The sequence below is a fragment of the Pongo abelii genome, chromosome 1, assembly GCF_028885655.2.
Source record: "Pongo abelii isolate AG06213 chromosome 1, NHGRI_mPonAbe1-v2.0_pri, whole genome shotgun sequence".
In the NCBI taxonomy this organism is placed as follows: domain Eukaryota; kingdom Metazoa; phylum Chordata; class Mammalia; order Primates; family Hominidae; genus Pongo; species Pongo abelii.
In genome coordinates, this window is record NC_071985.2 from 217,733,796 (window position 1) to 217,750,113 (window position 16,318).

At 51.0% G+C, this 16,318-nt stretch overlaps 1 protein-coding gene across 1 annotated transcript; it reads right to left on the bottom strand.

Moving 5' to 3' along the window:
* Positions 1 to 269: 269 nt before the first annotated feature.
* LOC100456904 (uncharacterized) lies at positions 270 to 5,732 on the bottom strand. The gene is made up of 2 exons (XM_054541102.2): positions 4,052 to 5,732; positions 270 to 671 (listed from the first exon to the last, which is right to left on the bottom strand). The coding sequence occupies exons 1-2, from the start codon at positions 4,396 to 4,398 to the stop codon at positions 548 to 550; spliced, it is 471 nt and encodes a 156-aa protein (XP_054397077.1). The 5' UTR covers positions 4,399 to 5,732; the 3' UTR covers positions 270 to 547.
* Between the last annotated feature and the right edge of the window lie 10,586 nt (positions 5,733 to 16,318).

A 16,318-nucleotide genomic window follows, 5' to 3' on the forward strand; every position in this document is an offset into this window, starting at 1 on the left:
GCACCTCACGGGTTCCAGAGCTCACATGTCCATGCTTAGTGCCTGGCATGCCGAGAATACTTGAGAAATGGCAGCTAAGGACTGTTGCCTCAGGAGGGTCTCTTCTCATTTCCAAAGAGGTCTTCTGCTTGGTGAAATGCACACAGACACTGGGCAAGTATGTGTTGAGCTTCTAATTTCTCCCAGACACTGGAGACCCATCCATAGACTGACAGAGTTCCCTGCCCTTGTGATGCACTCCCCTTAAGGAGACAGATGATGGGGACATGTAAGGAGCTAAGATATCCTGAGCTGGGAAGGAGGGGAGCAGGGGCTGAGGGATGGAGGCAGCTGGTGGGGGCAGGTGGAGGTGGCCGGGATGCCTGGAGCTCCGGACCGGGGCCAGACTCTGCACTGCTCTGCTTGAGGACCTAGCTGGGCTCTGACTCATGAGGGCAGACAGTGGCCAGGGTGAGGCTGGCGCAGTGCAGCCCCTTCCCCACTGCTGAAGACGTCACCTTTGTGGGGTGGGAGCACAGGCTTTGGGCAGTTGAGAGCCATCCTCATCCTAGAGGTGGTTGTTTCTGGAAGCAAAAATCCGGTGTCTATGCTCCTGGGACAGGGGAACCTTGGGGCCTCGCGTCCTCCCCATAACCTTCGCATTGGGCAGCAAAGGCATCTTCCTGTTGAGTCTGAGGGAGAGAGAAGTGGTGTCACTCGTGGTGTCAGCTTTCATCTCACTTGGTCCTCACAGTGGCCCTGTGAGGTAAGGACCATGATCAGCCCAGTTTACAGATGAGGACACTGAGGCTCAGAGAAGTTACATGGTTTGCCCAAAAACACTAAGTGGCTGAATGCGATTGAACCCAGGTCTTTCTGAGACAGCCCAAGCTGTTGATGGAACCCTCTGGCTCACGGATGAGCAGGTAAAGTGAACAAACACTTTAGGATGCTTATCTGGGGGTGACGGTGCAGGGAATTGAGACTTCTATGGGGCCCGAAAGATTTACAGTTGTCCCTCGGTGTGTGTAGGGGAATCAGTTTCACCACCTCCCACAAATACCAAAATCCACAGATGCTCATGTCCTGATATAAAATGGTGCAGTATTTGCATATAGCCTAAGTACATCTTCCCATAGACTTTAAATCATCTCTAGATTACTTATGCAATCACATGTCAGATAACGATGTTTCAGTCCATGCCAGAATGCACATAGGATGGTGGTTCCATAAGATTATAATGGAACTGCCCTATACAGGTGCACCATCTCTAAAAATTGATATCTCGAAAGAGATGGGGTCTTTTTATATTGCCCAGACTAGTCTAGAAGTCCTGGGCTCAAGTGATCCTCCCAGCATGGCCTCCCAAAGTACTGGGATTGTAGGTATGAACCACCACACCTGGCCAGGTGTACCATTTTTTATCATTTATACTGTATTTTTATGATCCTTTTCTGTGTTTAAATACACGAATAGCCACCATTGTTTTTGTTTGTTTGTTTGTTTGTTTGTTTGAGACAGAGTTTCACTCTTGTTGCCCAGGTTGGAGTGCAATGGTGTGATCTCGGCTCACTGCAACCTCTGCCTCCCAGGTTCAAGAGATTCTCCTGCCTCAGCCTCCCGAGTATTTGGGATTACAGGTGCCCAGCACCATGCCCGGCTAATTTTTTGTATTTTTAGTAGAGATGGGGTTTCACAGTGTTGGCCAGACTGGTCTCAAACTCCTGACCTCAGGTGATCCAGCTGCCTCGGCCTCCCAAAGTGCTGGGATTACAGGCGTGAGCCACCACGCCCGGCCCACAAATAGCCACCATTGTGTTACCATTGCCTACGGTACTCAGTACAGTAACATGCTGCAGAGGTTTGGAGCCCAGCAGCAACCAGCTCTACTCTTCAGCCCAGGTGTGTGTTTGGCTGTAGCCTCTGGAGGAAGCTAAGCAGAAGTGACCTAAAGGCAGAGGGTGAGTCTGAGGTGGGATCCCAGGACAGGTACAAGAAGTTAAGCAAAAGCAGATGAAATCTGAAAAAATTTCACTATATTAATATAATTACTGCATTAATAACCTTAGATAATAGTTAACATTATTATTTAGTTAACAGGATTGCACCCACGTTAAATTAATTTTTTTTTTTTGAGATGGAGTCTAGCTCTGTCACCCAGGCTGGAGTGCAGTGGTGCGATCTCTGCTCACTGCAAGCTCCGTCTCCTGGGTCCACACCATTCTCCTGTCTCAGCCTCCCGAGTAGCTGGGACTACAGGGGCCTACCACCACGCCTGGCTAATTTTTTGCATTTTTAGTAGAGATGGGGTTTCACCGTGTTAGCCAGGATAGTCTCGATCTCCTGACCTCGTGATCTGCTCGCCTCGGCCTCCCAAAGTGCTGGGATTACAGGTGTAAGCCACCGCGCCCGGCCCTAAATTAATTTTTTTAAAGAGATAAATTCTCACTCCGTCACCTAGGCTAGAGTGCAGTGGTGTGATCATAGCTCACTGCTTCCTGGAACTCTTGGGCTCAAGCAATCCTCCCGCCTCAGCCTCCTGACTAGATGGGACTATAGGCACATGCCACCATGCCTGGCTAATTTTTTTTACTTTTCTCTAGAGACAGGGTCTACCTATGTTGCCCAAGCTGGTCTCAAACTCCTGGGCTCAAGTGAACCTGCCGCAACCTCTCCAATTGCTGGTATTACAGGTGTGAGCCACCACAGCCAGCCCACATTTCTTAGTTTGGACAAATGTGCCATGGTAATGCAAAATGTCATTACTAGGGGCAGCTGGGTATAAGGTGTAGAGTACATTATACTGTCTTTTCAATTTTTCTGTGTATCTAAAATCATTTCGAAAGTAAACATTTATTTTAAAACATGAAGGTGGTTATCCTTCTGTGAGTGTAAAGTACAAAAGACAGGCTCACGGTGTCAACAGAAGTGAGGACACTGGTTGTGGGGCCGGGGGCGCTGGAGGGGCTGGCCATGGTTGGCTTTGTGATCTGGGGGCTGGTGTGTTCCATCTGTGAATGTCTTTCGAGCTGCACACTTACCAGGGATGTAAGTCATGTCTTAATAACTTTTCTTAAGTTTAACACCAAATAAAATGAGAATGAAAAGCTTGTTTGGGTTGCAGGGATTCAGTTGCTTATCCAGCCATGAGCCCTGGCCTAGATGCTTCTAGAAGCCTGGAGGGAACCGAGAACATTCCAAGTAGAGGTGGCAGAGCCAAGGCCCTGAGGTGGGAACACACCGCTGCATGTCTCTAGCTGTGAATGGGGTGCCCTGGTCGCAAGCAGTGCTGTGTGCCCTGCAGGGCCAGCAAGTCCATGTCCGCATTATGGGTCAGTGCAGTGAAAGCCAATCTCAGCCCCCTCCGCAGTGTGACCAGCCTGCCAGCAGGTGGCCAGCTGGTCCATCCCAGGGACTGGGTGCGAGTCTCTTGTCCACAGACAGGGCGCTCAGCCATGGTGTCAGCCTGGTGAGCCTTGGTAAGGGCACGTGCAGGATGCTGAGCCTCTCCCGTCCCCATGACTGTTTCAAGGCCACTTGCTCGGTGGGCACATCCAGCAGGCATGGTGGCCGGGAAAGAAGCAGGCTGCATCCACAGCGCGTGCCGTTTTGCTCGACTCAGGACCCAGAGCATCCTCTGTAGTAATTCTGTTCAGTGGGAGCACTGGGAACATGAGCCACAGATACCTTCCGAGTCTGAGCTGCTGAGGTGAGGGCTGCAGGGCGCCCTGCTGTCAGGAAAGCCTGCACCAGCAGCTGGAAGGCACGTGGTGGGGGCGCCTGCTGCGGCTGCAGCAGTGGCTGCGAGGCTTCGGGATCTCGCCCAGCTTCTGTGAGGTGAATGGTGACAGTGCAGAGCTCCACGGGGCCAGGGTCCCCTGCATGGTCATGCTGACTGCAGCTGGGAGCCCACCACACCCCTGGTGCCCCTCACTTCCCAGGGCTGGGGTCTAGTCCAGAACCCTCTTGGCTTGGGAATTTTGCCTTGGGTGAGGGACACTGTCCCACAGGTTGGGACAGAGGCCCCAGGCATGCTGCAGGCTGGCCGGGGCTGCGGGGACGCCATGCTCACCTTTCTCTCTCGTGGCCTTGATGGGAATGGCTTCCCCATTGAACAGGATTTTCCGAGGTGTCTGGGGCTGTGGTGCAGCTTGCGGGGTGCCACCCTGACTCCTTCCAGACATGCCAGTCACTGGCCACCGAGGGGGCCGGACACAGGTGCCGTGCTGCAGTCGGGGTATCTCCTGACCTCCCTTTTAGTCCTGATGGGCTGGGCAGGACCTGGTTTCGGGGTCCCCATGGGCTTCCTGGGCTAGGCTGTCCCATGGTCCTGGGGCTGTCCAGGACACATTTGGAAGGGACTTGGACCCAGCAGCTCTGTTCAAAATCATAACGGGGGGCAACAAGGGCCCCCCACATCCAAGTTCACAGGGATGGAGCCGTGGCATGGAGTTCCACTGGAGGAACCTCCGGGAAACCTGAGGTTCCCCCTGAGCCAGGGCCAGGCTGGGCACACCCTGAGTCGGTGCCCCCAGAGAATGGCCTGCTGCCCTAGGCTCCATGGAAGCCCCCTCATGCCACTGGGCCTTGGCCTCACAGACAGTCCCATCAGGACAGGGTGTGAAAGGACGAGACACCCATGGCGGGGAAGCTGACCAAACGGGCCACCCATGGTGGGGAAGCTGGCCAAATGGGCCACTGGAACCGGGTTGTTGGGCCGGGAGGGGACTGCCTGTCCCCCTGCCAGAGGGTCTTCGTGCCAGGTGAAGCCAGCACAGGCCTGGGTGCCAAGGACCCTTGCTCGGGTTTGGCTGAAAGAGAAACAGACGTGGTCACCATCTCCAGTGAGCCCACGCAGTCCTTTCTTGGCCAGGCTCCACCTGCTTGGATCTCTGGAGTCCTCAGGGTCTCTGTGTAGCCCCTGTGGTCTGACACTGAGGACACACCTGCAGGCTGCTGATCCCAGAGGGAGGGGTCTAGGCCTCCTGTGGTGGGAAGCTGTCGGGGTACAGCAGGTGGGTCCTGGGACTGCCCTCCCCCAGGGTTCAGGCTGGCTGGGGGCTTCCTGCCCCATGCCCTCATCCCAGGACTGTTGGGCCTGGGATACAGCCTCCAGTCAGAACTCAGGTGGGAGGGGCCTTGGCTGTCACCTAGTCCCCTCGCCACCTCACTTGGGGGCCTGTTTCTACGGTGGATGAGAGAGCCCAGATACAGAGCCCCCTCTGCCCTCCTGGGCTGCCCAGTCCATGCCAGGACTGACCGTTCCCACACCTGACTGAACTCTTGGCTCCAGCTCTGGGCCAGGGGTCCCCCCTGTTCCCACCCCCTAAACGCTCTGGGGGGTGGTCAGGGACATAGATTCCCTTGTCTCCCTGGCTCAAGGCTTGTTGTCCTGGCACCCTTGGAGGGGTGTTCAGGAGTGAGGGGCCTCTGCTGTTCTCTGAGGCTGTCAGTGCTCGCAGGGAGGGGTGGGGGGGGTCCCACAAATGGATCTGGTTCCTCCAATGCCCCTGAGGGCCCTTTGAGGGGGAGAATGGGACATGGTGGAAAGTGGGAGGGGGCTTGTTGGAGAGTCTTGCCCACATCCCCCTCCTGCTTGCACAGCACGTCCGGTACACACACACTGAGCACCTGCCCTGAGGACCGGGGGGCCTATTTTACTTTCTTAGAGTCCAGGAAGAAGAGGAGGGAGAAAAGGTGAAGAGGAAGTAGTAGTGTTGGAGGTCCTGGGCACTCCCCAACTGCTGACTGCCCCAAGGGGTGACTCGGGAGGGGACCTGGTGCTGCAGGCCACCTGGGGGTGGCAGGTCCCCAGGCTTCCTTGTTTCCTCATAGAGGCCCAAGGGTGTCTGAGAACTGCATCATCATCCAGGGCCTAGGTATGGGAGAACCGGTCCTGAAAACATGCCCACAGCCGCACCTGGACATCTTCATGAGGTGCTCTAGGGACAGGGTGGGCATCAGGCTAGGAGAGTTCCCTGGGAGGGGTCAGAGCCCATACCCCATTGTGACCTCAGCATCTCCCACTGGGGAGTGCTGGATCCCTTTGTGGCCACCCCACGGGTCCAGATGTGTACGGGAGGCTGTGGCTAGGGGGCAGCCTGAGCAGGGAAGTGCTCACCACACTCCCGACTTTCATCTGGGTCGTGTGGGGGATGGGCTCCCACAGGAGGGGGTATGTCACAGTTCCCTGCCCAGCCCACCCAGCCAGACCTCTCTCTGGGCCAGAGCAGAGGATCATGGGGACAGTGTGAGGAAGCTGCCACCGGGCCAGTCAGGGTCTGACCCCTGTGCTCCCCAGACCCCACTGGGCACACATGGACTTACTCCTCTGAACCTTAAAGGCAGTGCATGCCATTGGCATCAACACCTGTTCCCCTTCTAGCAAATACACATCCCAAAGGCTCAGGGTGAGCCTGAGAGAGATCTGTGGGGACAGCAGGTGTGGGAGGACTTGGCCCTTCCAGGCTAGAGGCTGGTGGCTCAAGCTGGGCCCACTGGAGCTTCCGTCCCCCAGTCAATGACCCTTCCCATGAGGGTCATCGGACCCCTTCAAGAGGCTGGGTCAGACGAGGTCTTGCAGCTCCTCAGGGGGAGCACTCATTTCAGTGGGGATGTGGCTTCTGGAGAGAGGGGATTCCCCAGGACTTGAGACTTCCTTGAGCCCTCCCAAGTGGGTCCTGGCCCAATCTGCCCATGAGGCTGGGCCTGAGCCCCAGCGTCTGCCATGGGATGACCCCTCTTGGGCAGAGGGCTTTGCTTGTGTGTCCTGCAGATATCTGCCTGTGCCTCCTGTGGGCTGGGGGTGAACTGGACTCCTGGGCAGGGAGCAGGGCCCTGCAGGGCAAGGAGGGTCCCTGAGCCAGGGTCTCCCTGTGTCCCCTTACCCCATCGATCAAGCTCTAAAGCAACCAACCTAATGAGGAACCCTGAACGCACAGCCCTTCCTTGTCCTGATGGGAGGGACAGAGGTGCTCAGGTCCCTCTGGGCTGCCCTAAAAACCTCCCTCTTCCAGGGCCCTCTGAAGACCCTTCCCCAAGTGCAGAACACTGGGCGGTGTCCAGGGCTCCCTACACCTTCCCCTCCCCACACTCCTGGTGGACACACTGTCCTTAGCCCTGCTCTGTGGGAACTGGCCCCAGTCCCTGTGCCTCTGTCTCCTCCAGGGCAGGAAACCCAACTTCAAATCCATGGAGAACCCCACGACCCAGGTCAGGCCCTGGCTGGAACTCAGCCTCTCACCAGGCCCATGAGGGTCTCCAGCCCCTGGCTCCTCCGGCCCCACAGGATGCAGAGCCTCTGGGGAAGAGCTGGCGGACCATAAACTCACTGCATGCCTCATGGTCTTGGGGTATGACATGGGTGCCACATGCTCCTGGTGGTCTTGGAGCCCCTGGACCCTTGCACTATTTGGGCTGTGGAATCCTGAGAAGCCCCCAGCCCATCATGAAATCAGCCTGCTCCCAAGATGTGGAACCATCAGCTGGAAGAGCTGGACAGCTGCAGAGGCCCCTGAACCCCAAGGTCTCCCACCCTCTCATCTGGTGACCCCACCATGCGGCCTTGGCCCTGGAGGGGAGGGGTGGGAATATCCCCTGAAGCCTGGCTGGAGGTGCTCCTGGGGGCCTCCTGGGCCATGGTGCTGGGAGGGCAAGCCTGACTTTGAGGCCATGACAGAGGGCGGGTGCTGGGCTTCGTGGTGGTCTCCTGGAAGTGGGGTCGGGCCAGGGGACACGGGATGGGGAGATGTTGCCATCAGGGCTTTATCGGCCCATCTGTGGGTACCAAGGGCAGCTGGAGCCCAGCCAGCTGGAGGGCAGGACCTTCAGGGAGGGGAGAGTCAGCTGTACAGCATCAGAGCCAGAGGGCATTGCTCCAGGACACAGAGGGTGGCCACAGGGACGATGAGATGCCCTCTGTTGATGGGGGTGAAAGGCATCTGACTTGGGATCTGGGGGTCCCAGGTCAGCCCCGGGACCCTCAACAGAGACACACCCTAAAGGCTCCAAACAAGCTGGCAACACAAGGAAGGTGCCTTCACTGAAAGTTGAGATCACCTGCCCAGGGCGGCCTTCCCCGGGTCTGGCTGCGTGAGGCCCTGGGGGCAGCTATCCACCTACCCTGCGGGGAGTGCCTCTCACCAGCCAGCATCTGGGCCAGTGCCCAGAATATGTCCTCCTCAGGCAGATAAAGCAGGAACAAGGCGGCAACGTGGCTCAGGTCCCTGCAGTAGCCCACCTCCTGAGAGAGCCAGAGTTATGGTGGAAAGACATCACCTGAGAGGGCTGAGGTCACCTGGGAGGACTCATGTCATTGGAGAGGGCAGAGGTGACTGGGAAACTTCCTTTGAAGAAGAGGCTTCCTCAGGATGCAAATTCATTTTGTGACAAGAGCCATGTCCATCAGGCATTTCAACAACTTGTCCAAAATGTCTCCTGAGAGCACTTGTCCTGTGTGCGACACTGCCAAGCTTTGGAGCTCAGGGGTTGCCCTTAGTTCCTGGATCCAGAGTGACTTATGGAGCCTGTGCCTGGGGCTTTCTAGAGGTGGAGGCGGTGGGGTGGGGGGAAGGGCGGGAGAGGAGGCCTTGCATGGCAGAGTGCAGGGCAGGAAGCCAGCCAGGGACCCGTTTGCAGTGACTGCTCCCATCCCCACCCTGACCTCCAAACCCACCCCTACCCCACCCTGGTGCAGGGTCGGGCCTGGGCGGGTGTCCTCTGCTTTGGCCTCAGCAGATCACAAGGAGGAAGCCAGCAGCCCGGTGGGTGCACCACTCAAGCCAGTGGTGACCTATAGCTTCTGCTTCATGGATCGTGGGGCATCCGCCCGGGAAAGCCCAGGCACGCCCCACACCCCTGACCTTGAGGGCATGGGAGGTGGGGGACCAAGGTCCGGCAGCCCTATGCATGTGTCCTGAAAGGTGATCTAGGAGTCCTGTGTGCACCTGTCCAGGGAGGCCCAGAAGCCTGAACAGTGGCAGGGAGGGAGACAAGGAGGGAGAGAGAAGTGGAGAAGAAGGAGAGAGAAAGAGAGATGGGGAGAAGGGAGTGAGATTGAGAGACAGGAAAAGAGATGGGGACAGAGACAGGAGGCTGAGAGGAAGAGGGAGACAGACAGACAGAAAGACACAAAAGGCAAAGAGAGAGACAGGGAGAGAGAGGTGCATGAGTAGGAGTTCGGGTCACTCTTGATCCCAGTTCCCAATGCAAACTTAGGTCGCTATCACCTAACCACACATGCAATAAAGTCTTCTGCCTGCTGCTTATAGCCCCCAAGAACCCCTTCTCCTGGAGAATAAAATATTTTTTTTTTTTTGAGAGAGGGTCTCGCTCTGTTGCCCAGGCTGGAGTGCAGTGGTGAGATCTTGGCTCACTGAAACCTCCGCCTCCCAGGCTCAAGTGATTCTCCTGTCTCAGCCTCCCGAGTAGCTGGGATGACAGGCGCCTGCCACCACGCCCAACTAATTTTTGTATTTTTAGTAGAGACGGGGTTTCATCATGTTGGCCAGACTGGTCTCAAACTCCTGGCCTCAAGTGATCCACCCGCCTCGGCCTCCCAAAGTGCTGGGATTAGGGGTGAGCTACTGTGCCCGGATGAATAGAACCTTTGACGGCTGCCCTTCCTCACTGGATTTTGGTTGTGTCTTCTGATAAACCATGATGATGTCTCTTTGTAGGAATGCTACCGATAAAGAGCCAGATTTGAGGAGGAGTAGTAACATGAGGCTTTCTAAACCATTCTCAGCTAAAAGTTTTTAAATTAAAGCTTTAAACTCTTTAGTAGTTGGATCACTGGCATCATCGGTGCTGATGCTAGCTCCCTTTCCTTTCTTTGATTCATTGTTTGAATCTTTTGAGGATCAAACAAGCATGAAGTTGAACTGAATAGTGCCTTCGCTCTTGATAGTCACATTCTCGGTAACTGGATTATACCTATAATAAAGGAGATAGATCAGAACCACACTCCTTTAGCTGAGGTACCCAAGCTAAAGGTAAGCACAGAATGTGTGGATCGTTGGGATAAATGTGGCGCATCTTCCTAAAGAGATGAAATTTTAATGTTGAGTAATTTATTATTTTTTAATACGTTGATTAATAAAGAACAGACATGGATATACTACAAAATGTGAACAGTTTTTTAAAAATATTTTTTTCTGTTTGAGATGGAGTCTCCCCCCATTGCCCAGGCTGGAGTACAGTGGTGTGATCTCAGCTCACTGCAACCTCTGCCTCCTGGGTTTGAGTGATTCTCCTGCCTCAGCCTCCCGAGTACCTGGGATTACAGGTGCTTGCCACCACGCCTGGCTAATTATTGTATTTTTAATAGAGACGGGATTTTTACCGTGTTGGCCAGGCTCGTCTCGAACTCCTGACCTCAAGTGGTCCACCCGCCTCAGCCTCCCAAAGTGCTGGGATTATATGCGTGAGCCATTGTGCTCGGCCTGGGTTTTTAAGATTAAGTATATGACTTCAAAAGAAAGTTAGTTCTTGTAGTGGATACTCACATGTCTCCTGGAATTTGAATTCACTTGTTTCCCATCAGGGTATATGGGTGGCAGGGCGCGGTGGCTCACGCCTGTAATCCCAGTACTTTGGGAGGCCGAGGTGGGAGGATCACTTGAGGTCAGGAGTTTGAGACCAGCCTGGCCAACATGGCAAAAACCTGTCTCTACTAAAAATACAAAAATTAGCCTGGTGTAGTGGCAGGTGCCTGTATATATTAATGCTTATTGCAATATTTTTAATAGCAAAAAAAGAAAACAACTAAAGTGTTTATCAGTAGGGAATTTATTAAATTGTGAGAGTCATAAGCTAATATTCTATTCAGCTATTAAAAGGAATGATGTAGATTCTATTTGCTAATATGGAAACATTGCCTGATACTTTATGAACTACAAAAAGCAAGGTGCACATCAGAATGTATAGTATGATTTATCTGGCAAAGTGAAAGAAATAATAGATAAACTTGTATATGTAAAAACATATTTCCTGGCTGGGCACGGTGGTTCATGCCTGTAATCCTAGCACTTTGGGAGGCCGAGGTGGGCGGATCACCTGAGGTCAGGAGTTCCAGACCAGCCTGACCAACATGGAGAAACCCTGACTCTACTAAAAATAGAAAACGTTAGCTGGGCTGTGGCGGTGCATGCCTGTGGTCTCAGCTACTCAGGAGGCTGAGGCACAAGAATTGCTTGAACCCAGGGGGCAGAGGTGGCAGTGAGCCGAGATCGTGCCACTGCACTCCAGCCTGGGTGGCAGAATGAGACCCTGTTTCAAAAACAAAACAAAATCAAAACCTTTATATGAATGTTCATTGGAGCATTATTAATAATAGCAAAAGTGAAAAGAACCCAAGTGTTCATCGGCTGAAAAATCAACTGTGGTGTATTCATACATTGGAATATATTTGACAATAAAAAAATGCTGAAGTACTGACACATGCCACAGCGTGAATGAACCTTGAAAATCAAGTGGCCAGGAGCAGTGCCTCACACCTGGAATCCCAGCACTTTGGGAGGCCGAGGCTGGTGCCTCACTTAAGGTTAGGAGTTCCAGCCCAGCCCAGCCAACATGGTGAAATACATCTCTACTAAAAATACAAAAATTAGCCGGGTGTGACGGCGTGCACCTGTAATCCCAGCTACTCGGGAGGCTGAGGTAGGAGAATTGCTTGAACACAGGATGGGGAGGTTGCAGTGAGCTGAGATCGTGCCAGTGGCACTCCTGCCTGGGCGACAGAGTGAGACCCTGTCTCAAAAGAGAAGGGAAGGGAAGAGAGGGGAGGGGAAGGGAGGGGAGGGGAGGGGAGTCAAGTCACAAAAGACCACATGTTGTATGATTCCATTTATAGGAAGTGCCTAGAATAGGCAAATTCATAGAGATAAAGCAGATCAGTGGTTGTCAGGAGCTGAGAGGGGAGGAAGGAATGGGAAGTGTCTGTTAATGGGCATGGAGATGCTTCTGGGAATAATGAAACTGTTCTGAAATTAGTGGTGATGATTGCACAACTCTGAATATACCAAAATCCACTGATCTGTACACTCTACAAGAATGAATTGTATGTATGTGAATTATATCTCTATAAAGTTGTTGTATTTTAAGAAAGGAAATAAGCTCTATCCTGCCTTTCCTCAATGAACTATATTTTCAGGTAGCCACGTAACCCTGATTGATGTGGGGAAATTCCTGTTTACAGAAGAATTCCAGCTCATAGATGTGGAAAGAATGATAGAAATGCATTATTTTACAACCCCTAATGAAATCAATGACTCAGAGATCTTCAAAAGAAAAACCCATTGCTTGGAAGGTTGATGGGGAAATTCCCAAAGGGAAAGTCAGATTGCTGCCACACAGACCCCCCAAGGGGGCCCATGATGTGACTTCCCGGAAGCACTCAGCAAAACCTGTGAAATGCTCCTACCAAAAAAAGTTGGATCTGGGCCTCGTGGCTCATGCCTGGAATCCCAGCACTTTGGGAGGCCAAAGTTCAAGGACTGCTTGAGCCCAGGAGTTCGTGCTCAGCCTGGGCAACATAGCAAGACACTGCCTCTATAAAAAAATAATTAAAAAATTAGCCAGGCACGGTGGTGCATACCTGTAGTTCCAACTACTTAGGAGGCTGAGGCAGGAGGATTGCTTGAGCCCAGGAGTTTGAGGTTGCAGTGAGCCATGATCACACCACCACACTCCAGCCTGGGTGATAGAATGGGACCCTGCCTCTAAAAAATAATAATGACAATAAATTTTAAAAAATTAGACCCAGGCCTGGGTGTGGTGGTTCATGCCCATAATCCCAGCACTTTGGGAGGCCAAGGCAGGTGGATTACTTGAGGTCAGAAGTTCAAGATTAGCCTGGCCAACATGGTGAAGCCCCACCTCTACTAAAAATACAAAAATTAGTTGGGCGTGGTATCGCGTGCCTGTAACCCAGCTACTCGGGAGGCTGGGGCATGAGAATCACTTGCACTTGGGAGGCGCAGGTTGCAGTGAGAGAAGATTGCACCACTGCCCTCCAGCCTGGGTGACAGAGTGAGACTCTGTCTCAAATAAATAATAAAAAGTTAGACCTGAATCTACTCAGGCCTTGAGGGCTTATTTACAGGAAACAGGGAGACAGAGAAGCTAGTTAAATGACAGTATAAGGAAGCAAACAGAATTCCAGAATGTGGGAATTCTATGGGACAACAGTTCCTATTTCTGCATCAAGGCAACAAAAGGGAACAAACAAAAAACAAGGAAAGGAATGACTTTGGAATAAAAGTGACTCAAAAGACAATTTTAAAAACACCACCACACAATTGTGACTGTGGTGGGAGGACTTTGTATGGATCCTGATTTGAACAAAGCAATCATAAAAAGACACTTGGAGACAATTAGCAAAATTTGATTATGGCTGAATATTAAGTTATTCCAAAGAATAATTCTTTATATTGTTAGGCATGATCAGAGCATTGTGGAACTTTTTTACAGTTGCACACTGAAGTATCATCATCATGCACGGTGGAATGACATGATCTGGGATTTGCTTTAAAATACTTCCTCAGGCTGGGCGCAATGGCTCACGCCTGTAATCCCAGCACTTTGGAAGGCTGAAGCGGACAGATCACCTGAGGTCAAGAGTTTGAGACCAGCCTGGCCAACATGGCAAAACACCGTCTGTACTAAAAATACAAAAACTAGCCGGGCATGGTGGCACATGCGTGTGGTCCCAGGTACTCAGGAGGCTGAGGCAGGAGAATCACTTGAATGTGGGAGGTGGAGATTGCAGTGAGCCAAGATCACACCACTGCACTCCAGCCTGGGCAACAGAGTGAGACTCCATCTCAAAAAGAAGAGAAAAAAGAAAGGAAGAATATATTAAGAATATGTAGCAAAACTTAACTATTGAATCTGGATGATGGAAATAGAGAAAATGTCTTATTACTTTCACTTTTGTGTAATTTATAACATTTTCAAAATAGATGGGAACTAAAAATATATGCCAAGGATTTCTGGGAAGAGTTAAGAAAACCATTTCACGACAAGTAAACAGAGGAAGAAAAGCAATATTTATGAATTGGTACGCTGCTGTGTTATATAATTTGTGATTTTTAAGATTTGTGCAATCAAGTTGGTAAATTGTATAAACAACCATTCATCTATCAACAGCTCTTCAAGTTTAAGTCTACAAGGTTTATGTACACTTCTTCAAGTTTATGTCTACAGAGTGGCCAACTGCTTAAAAAGTTGTCCTTATAGGGAAAATGCAGGGTTGCCCACACGTGAATAGTAACTGAGCTTTGAGGGGGCGTTAGAGTAGAAAGTGGATGAGGTTTAGGCTGGAGACTCTGGAGATGGTGAGGGGTGCTGTGTGTCATTTTGGTGGCTGACTGAGGGTGGGGTGGGGCAAGAATATTGGAGGGGAGAAGCTTGGGGTTGAGGGAGCTGGTTAGTCATATAACTGAATCAATGGCACCTAATGAGAAACCAGGCAAGTTGTAATCATTCACTCACTCAATCAGCACATGTATACTTAACTCCTGTCCTGTCTCAGCCATCAAGGGCAAATTCTTGGATTCCTCTTCTATACTATTCTAAGCAGTTTCTGGCATCTCCACTCAACTTCGTTTTATAAAGGCCACTGTTGATCCAGATTTTAATCAACCAGTTGACCTGTTAGAACCATTTCCAGCTGGAACTTTAAAACCCCAAATCTCTGTAATATATTATATCGATAAATTCAGCCAAATGTTATATTCTTTCCTCTCTGAGGTAGCACCCATATTCCCTAGGCTTCAGCTCACTTACTTAGCTAAGGCTTGTTTGTTTGTTTGATTGTTTTATTTTGTTGTAGAAGCCATATCCTCCTTGGTCAGACTCTGTGCCTGTCTCCTGGCTCATCCTGGAATCTGACTTTCATTATAGATCTGGAAACAAACAATGGGCAGTGGAGTGTTCACGAGAATTAGATTCCTCTTGCAAAATAACTTCCCCAGGTGAGGTCATTACACACTCCCCAGAGAAAGCAGAATCAGCCTGTTCAGATGGAAGGAGGGGCTGCTTCTATCAGCAAAGGAATCTCACTGGACTTTGGATATGGGTAGTCAGGGAACACAAAATCATCCGCATCCACCCAAACATCCCTATTTCATTTCCTGAGAGCCACTTCTTCCTGTTCCATGCACCTGGTCAGGCTGTGAATACAGCATACATAACAATTACATTACAAATCAGCAACCCATGGGATGAACTCTCTTCATTTTTTGGCTACATAAGCGCCATGGCTATAAGAGATGATACATCTATTGCAGTAGTCAGGAATGACCCCAGGTTATCTGACCCTGCCTTTAGCCAAGAATTTAAACCCCAAATCTTTTCTTATTTGAAGCTCTATGGTGCAATTATAAACAGCCATGACCTTGCTTGCCAGCAGATATCAGCCAAAAACAGCAAGACTATGGCTGCAGCCTCACTTCCTTCTTCTAAATCCCACTAACTGGCAAAACCCATCCATATCTGGGATTCTAATTGCAGCTGAGTCTGGGAAATACATTTTTTTTTTTTTTTTTTGAGATGGAGTTTCACTCTTGTTACCCAGGCTGGAGTGCAATGGCACAATCTTGGCTCACTGTAACCTCCGCCTCCCGGGTTCAAGCGATTCTCCTGCCTCAGCCTCCCGAGTAGCTAGGATTACAGGCATGTGCCACCACGCTCAGCTAATTTTTTATTTTTAGTAGAGACAGTGTTTCTCCATGTTGGTCAGGCTGGTCTCAAACTCCTGACCTCAGGTGATCCACCCACCTCGGCCTCCCAAAGTGCTGGGATTACAGGCGTGAGCCACTGCGCCTGGCGGAAATACATTTTAGCTTTTTAGATTCTGGAAAGAATGGATGCTGAGTCCTGATTGATCACATCTAACACAGATAGACCCAGGAATAGATTTGTATGCTTAATATTGGGAAGACAAGAAGGTTCCTAACAGATCTGCTATTATTCTCCCTGTAAAAGAAGAGGTGAAATACAAGTGTTGGTAAGGATGTGGAAAAATTGGAACCTTTGTGTACTGTTGGTGGAATGCAAAATGGTGCAGCCACTATGAAGAACAGTATATGGGGATTCCTCAAAAAATTAAAAATAGAACCACCATAGGATCCAGAAACCCCACTTCTGGGTCTTTATCTAAAAGAATTGAAATCAGGATCTTGAAGAGATATTTGTGCTCCACTGTTCATTGTAGCATTTATTCACAATAGCCAAAATGTGGAAACAACCCAACCAAGGGTCCATCGACAGACGAATGGTTAAACAAAATATGATATATACATAAAATAGAATATTATTCAGCCTTTAAAAAAGAAAT